The sequence below is a fragment of the Trachurus trachurus genome, assembly GCF_905171665.1.
Source record: "Trachurus trachurus genome assembly, chromosome: 24".
Lineage (NCBI taxonomy): Eukaryota > Metazoa > Chordata > Actinopteri > Carangiformes > Carangidae > Trachurus > Trachurus trachurus.
In genome coordinates this window covers 21,542,939-21,548,592 of record NC_139910.1, presented here as the reverse complement: position 1 = coordinate 21,548,592, position 5,654 = coordinate 21,542,939, and the positions used below count along the sequence as shown (strand labels likewise).

Genomic DNA, 5,654 nt, shown 5'->3' with positions numbered 1-5,654 from the left:
ATGAATAATAATACGTGTTTTACACCTTCTATATTCAGATCATCTGGGAGACGTTGGCTGTGTGGAACCCATATGTGACTGTGTGTATCTGTGCCTCGACCAAATGGATGTTTGTGTGTTTTACACGAGTTATATCTCTGTGAGTGTGTGTACAGAAGCCCAGGTCCCTCAGCCACCTGTGGCACAAACACACAGCAGATGTTTGATGCAGAGAACATGAACTCCTGACTAATGTGTGTGTGCATGTGTGTGTGTCTGTAGGTTAAGTATGACTGCAGCAGCAGGTGTGCTAACAGGCTTGGCCAAGCTAAAACGCCAAGACTCTGCCCGCTCTCAGCACCGAGCATTCCCACCCGGATCCCCAGGCCTGGGAAACCCCGCCCCCGAGGCTGCACCCAGGTGACTGCCTGATCATTGTCATACACTGAATGTTAACACAAAGGTTGTGATACAGTACAGTGCCTTGCAAAAGAATTCATACCCCTTGAACTTTTCCACATTTTTTCACGTTACAACCAAAAACCTTAAAGGGACAACGAGGAGTTTTGGAAAGCAAAGTGTTTTCACACTACATTTCCCATGAGCCTCCGCGCGCACGGTGAAATTCTTGGACCGGCACAAGACGGACGTCTTGCCAAGAATGTTTTCATTCATCAAGAATGAAAGTCGGAGGTTCGAAGATGATCAGATACCGTTGTAGTTCCGACCATAAACGGCGATTCGGCGGCGTTATTCCCATGACCCGCCGGACAGCATCTGCAAAACCTACCTGGTACCAGTAGAAGGGGCGGGGCAAGCAGTGGTTCGTTTGCATTTAAAGGGACAGGCACTGAAACCAGCCATTCTGAACAGGGCTGTTTTGAGAGGATGAAAAGAGCTGTGATGTTTGATCCTTGGGGGATTTTGACCAAAGCATGTCACAGACAGGCGCATGACGTCTGTCCGACTACCCATTTCTCCGACCATACATTTCTTTATTTTTGTGTCCATTAGTCCGACCTCCCATTTCTCCGACTTAAGTAGCCCTAACCCTTAACCTTACCCTAAACCTAACCTTAACACTGTAGAATGGGTAGTTGGAGAAATGAGCCGTCGGACTTTTGGGCAGTCGAACTGATGTATGCTCCCCGTCACAGACATGCAAGACACCTGGGAACTATTTTAATTTGTGGAAAAGCGGCAGAATATGTCTCCTTTAAAGATTTTTTACAAATAAAAATCTGAAAAGTGTGGCGTATGTATTCACCCACTTGAGTCAATACTTTGTTGAACCACCTTTCGCTGCAGTTACAGCTGCAAGTCTCCTGGGGTATGTCTCAACTAGCTTTGCACATCTACAGACTGACATTTTTGCCCGTTCTTCTTTGCAAAATAGCTTAATAGAAACATAGCGTTTTGAATGTTGGTCAAAAAGTTAAATTTTGGTTTTTGATTTGTAAAAAATCTTGAACTTCCCTTGAATTTCCCTTCCACTTCACAATTATGTGCTACTTTGTGTTAAATCCCAATAACATACATTTAAGTTTGTGGTTGTAACGTGACAAAATGTGGGAAAGTTAAAAGGGGTGTGAATACTTTTCCAAGGCACTGTACCAGCCTAGCATGACTGAGTATCACTAAACCTATGACCTGTTTCTTTGCTCACTGTCCATTTAGAAAGAGAAAGCGACGCACGGATGTTGTGGTGGTACGTGGCCGGCTCCGCCTCTACTCCCCCTCTGGGTTTTTCCTTTTCCTTGGACTAGTCATCTTAGCCATAGGGATCGGCATGGCAACCCTGGGTTACTGGCCGCACAGTGAAACCATGCCCTCTGCTAGATCGGTGGCTAGAGCCTCTCACACTGCAGCAGCTGGAGGAGCCAAAACATCCTCCACAGGTGAAGGAGACGGAGCCCATGTGTCCGTCACAGACGGGGAGGTGGCCAACTCCAACACAAGTCATGATGTTCATGGTGAGGAAATAACAGGATGTTCACAATCTGGTGTGTGCTCCTGATATTAAATGGCTCAGACCCCCCCCCCCCCCATGTCTTGTGCATGTAGGTACACCCACCAAGCAGACTGGGGGCGCTCTGACACGCTTCCTGGAACAGCATCGTCACTCTGAGAGGATGAAGATGTTCGGGCCTTTCACCATGGGCATTGGGATTTTCATCTTCATCTGTGCTAACGCCATACTTCATGAGAACAGAGACAGAGAAACAAAGGTAAGAACATCTATCATCTCGTCTGGACCAATATGAGAATCTGTGTGAGATTACAGAGATACAAATTCCATTTAGCCCTGGATTATTTGTTTTGGGTGATCATGCAGTTCTGAAAGGACAGGATAAACATACTAAAAGCTATGTCCAAGTATTATGATTGGCAGACAATTTTTATTTTTTATTTTGCTATTTTTACTTTTAACCTTTTTATTTCTCAACAAATCATCTCTTTAATGCAGTACCTTTTTATTTATTTGTTGTATTGACCTTGCCTGAAGTAATTTTCTGTGTCTATATTTGTTTTGGTTTATTTGTTGGTATCTTGTTTTATTTTATTTTATTTTATGTTTTGTCTTCATTGCTGCTGTACTAGCTGCACATGAAGGAGCACAGTGGTAGATGTTGGCAACCAGAAAGAGATCAGCATAGAAGGTGGTGGTCTGGGAGGGGTTTGTTTGTCAAACCCCTCCCAGACTGGTAATAACAGCGTGTTTTCACTGTTGAAACAATGAAAATAAAAAATGTTATTCAAAAATAAGAACATATGTCTGTGCCTGAGTGGACACGAGACCTCTGTGAATAATTATTCACAGAGTTGGTGGATCATACGACACAGTTTTATGCAGAAACAGAATCCAGACAAGTGTCTGCAGAAATATTTCCGACTCATCTAAACATAAATATAAACAGTAGAACTGAACTTGTGGTTAATATTCCCTCCCTGTATTCCCATTTCTGTTCTCCCCACACTCCCTACAAAGTGGGGAGAATGTACACCGCAATCATCCATATTCATCATCTTTACATAACTAACATGCAGATCAGATTTCCTCCCTCCAGCCTTATCTCTGTTCCATCTGCCCTCTCCTTCCCCTCCATGATTCAATCAATTCCCACTTCCTCCCTCCAGGTGATCGATATGAGAAACAAACTGCACAAAACAGAATTGGTTGGTTCGTTTGTTGTGGTGGAATATTTTATATCCAGGTAATCAAAAGACTGCTACTAATAATGTATTCTTCCTTTGCACTAGATAATCCACATGAGAGACATGTACTCCACAGTCATCGACATCCATCGCCTCAGGCAGAAAGAGCAGAAACAACAGCATCACCGCAACAGCACCTACGGAAGAGAGGCCGGAGACCTGCGGAGCTTCGGTGCTGCCGGCGGCTCCCTGCTGGCCTTCTCCTCTCGGGCCGGAGGCGGCTCGGCGGAGGAGGAGGTGCTGCTGGGGGACGAGGAGTTCCACAGACACAGAGACCAGGCGAGGCTGGACTGCAGCTTCGCCGGTCTGCTGGCGCCGCTCTACAAGGACCGCCCGGGACTCGGACTCGCTCACTCGGACTCCATTCGACACCAGTGGTCGGTGGACGGAGACGGGGAGAGGGGGGGACACCACGCTCGCTCCATCGTCTCCTCCTCCATCTCCGCCTTCACTCTGCCTGTTATCAAACTCAACAACTGCGTCATTGACGAGCCGGAGATGGAGGTGATCACCGAGGAGGACAGAGCAGGAGACAGGAGGGACGGAGACAGGTCGCAGCCCCTGAGCTCCATGGAGTCTCTGGCGGTTCCTGTAGCATCTGTTGCTAAGGCGACCAAACCGCCGGGCTTACACCGGAGCAACTCCGCCTCCTCTTCCTCCCACTGCTCCTCCGTCTCCTCCTGCTCCCTCTCCCCTGCTCCGTCCTCTACCTCAGGCTGCTGGCTGTCCCCGGGAGCGGCCCGGAGCGACTTCGGCTCCAACTCCTCGCTGCACATGCTCAGCAGTCACTCCAAATCCCTGGACCTGGAGCGCGGCACCAGCATGCTCAGCGTGCACCGGGAGCAGCGGAAACACCCCAGCTGGCCCCGCCTCGACCGTAGCAACAGCGGCAGCCGGGGCAGCAGCAAAGGCTACATGAGGCTGGAGGACAGGGAGGAGCAGGGGGAGCGGCTGCTGGACGCGGCCGCCACGGCCAGGCGCGACTACAGCAAACGGGAGAAGCTGCTGATGATATCCAGGTCGCATAACAATCTGAGCTTCGAGCACGACGAGTTCAACAGCAACACACTGAAGAGAGGCAGCTCCGAGACTCGCTTCTGACGGTCCTGAACGCAAGCTGGGTTCTGTTGTGTAAAATGCTCTCCGGGAAGTTTGAGGGAACGGTGTTTGTGTTTGTGGGGAACTGAGGAGCGGAACAGAGAGGAAACTCTAACATGGTTCCAAAAACACCTTTTTTTGTGCAGCAGGCTGGAGAGCAGTGAGTGATGGACCGTCTTGTAAAAGGACCGTCAGGAAAATGTTCAGGCGAGACACTGAACCAGGTCCAGAGGTGCTGTTCTGTAGCCGACCCTGACCTGTGACCTCTGAGGAGGGAGGCGAGTGGGAGGAGAGTCTCCCTACAGGGACGAATAGAGATTAACCACAGTGCATCACCAGTCTACTTTATACAAAGATAGTTTTAATAAAGTTTGGCCTCAACCGCCAGACAAGGCTTTAGGATCCATGCTCCATCATTATAACAAGCTTTGAAAATTGCTTTTGTGTGACAGGGTTTCATTCCAGCTGCTGCTGTGAAATCAAGGACAAATTGGAAGAGCAGATTTTCTCAGTGACATATATACAAATCTTTTTTAATACAGTCGAGGCTGCACCTGGGAAAGGAGCATAACCAGCTTAATATGAGAAACATCTTTGAAAACAGCACTAGAAAGTGTTTAACGGGGCTGTACAGAGAGGCCAGAGCTGATAGTAGTAATAGTAACCCTCAGCTAATGCAGAATATACAACTAAACTGATCCAGAATCAGCTGGTGACTCATTGCCTGGTGTAAATCTGTGTAAGACCATGTGCCCCAAATCCTCCAAAGTCTAAAATAGAAATTAGTTTTCAGGTATTTGTTGTCGCCGTGGAGACGGTGTCTGATCCTCAGACTGCGGGACATGTAGAGACTGAGCAAAGTCAGACACGGTAGGTGGGTTTACATGGAGCCAAATATTCAGATTAAAAACGATTTCGATGTCCAAACCGAATGGAAATGTTCCATATAAACAGCTGAGAATAAACAAGCCCCAACAGAATGAAGTTTCATTCAGTTTCAGAGAGGTGGAATAGGCCTGAACCTTTAAACCAAAAGAAATGAAAATTATATCATGTAAACGGTGAAACTGAATGTTGTCTGGTTACGTTCTTTCTGCGCATGCTCCGCGTCGACATGAATGCCTAGTGACGTTTCTTCACTTGCAAATGCTTGAATGAAAGTGTCAAGATGAACTACTCAGCTAATCAGACCATAGATCTTCATCTTTGCTCAGTTGTGGGATGTTTTGATATCTGAGTTCTCAACGGGCCTGAAAATTCAAATCCAACCGGACCTGACCTGATGCGTCTCACTAACATTAATTCTCGTCCCGAACCCGGCCAGACTCGGTAAAAAAAAAGAGGAAAATTACTTTTCTATA

At 47.3% G+C, this 5,654-nt stretch overlaps 1 protein-coding gene across 1 annotated transcript; it reads left to right on the top strand.

Moving 5' to 3' along the window:
* Positions 1–268: 268 nt before the first annotated feature.
* On the top strand, positions 269–5,447 carry tmem200a (transmembrane protein 200A; the record flags this gene model as incomplete). The annotated part of the gene is made up of 4 exons (XM_084000608.1): positions 269–399; positions 1,657–1,952; positions 2,044–2,207; positions 3,241–5,447. The coding sequence occupies 4 exons, from the start codon at positions 269–271 to the stop codon at positions 4,294–4,296; spliced, it is 1,647 nt and encodes a 548-aa protein (XP_083856734.1). The 3' UTR covers positions 4,297–5,447.
* Positions 5,448–5,654: the final 207 nt, after the last annotated feature.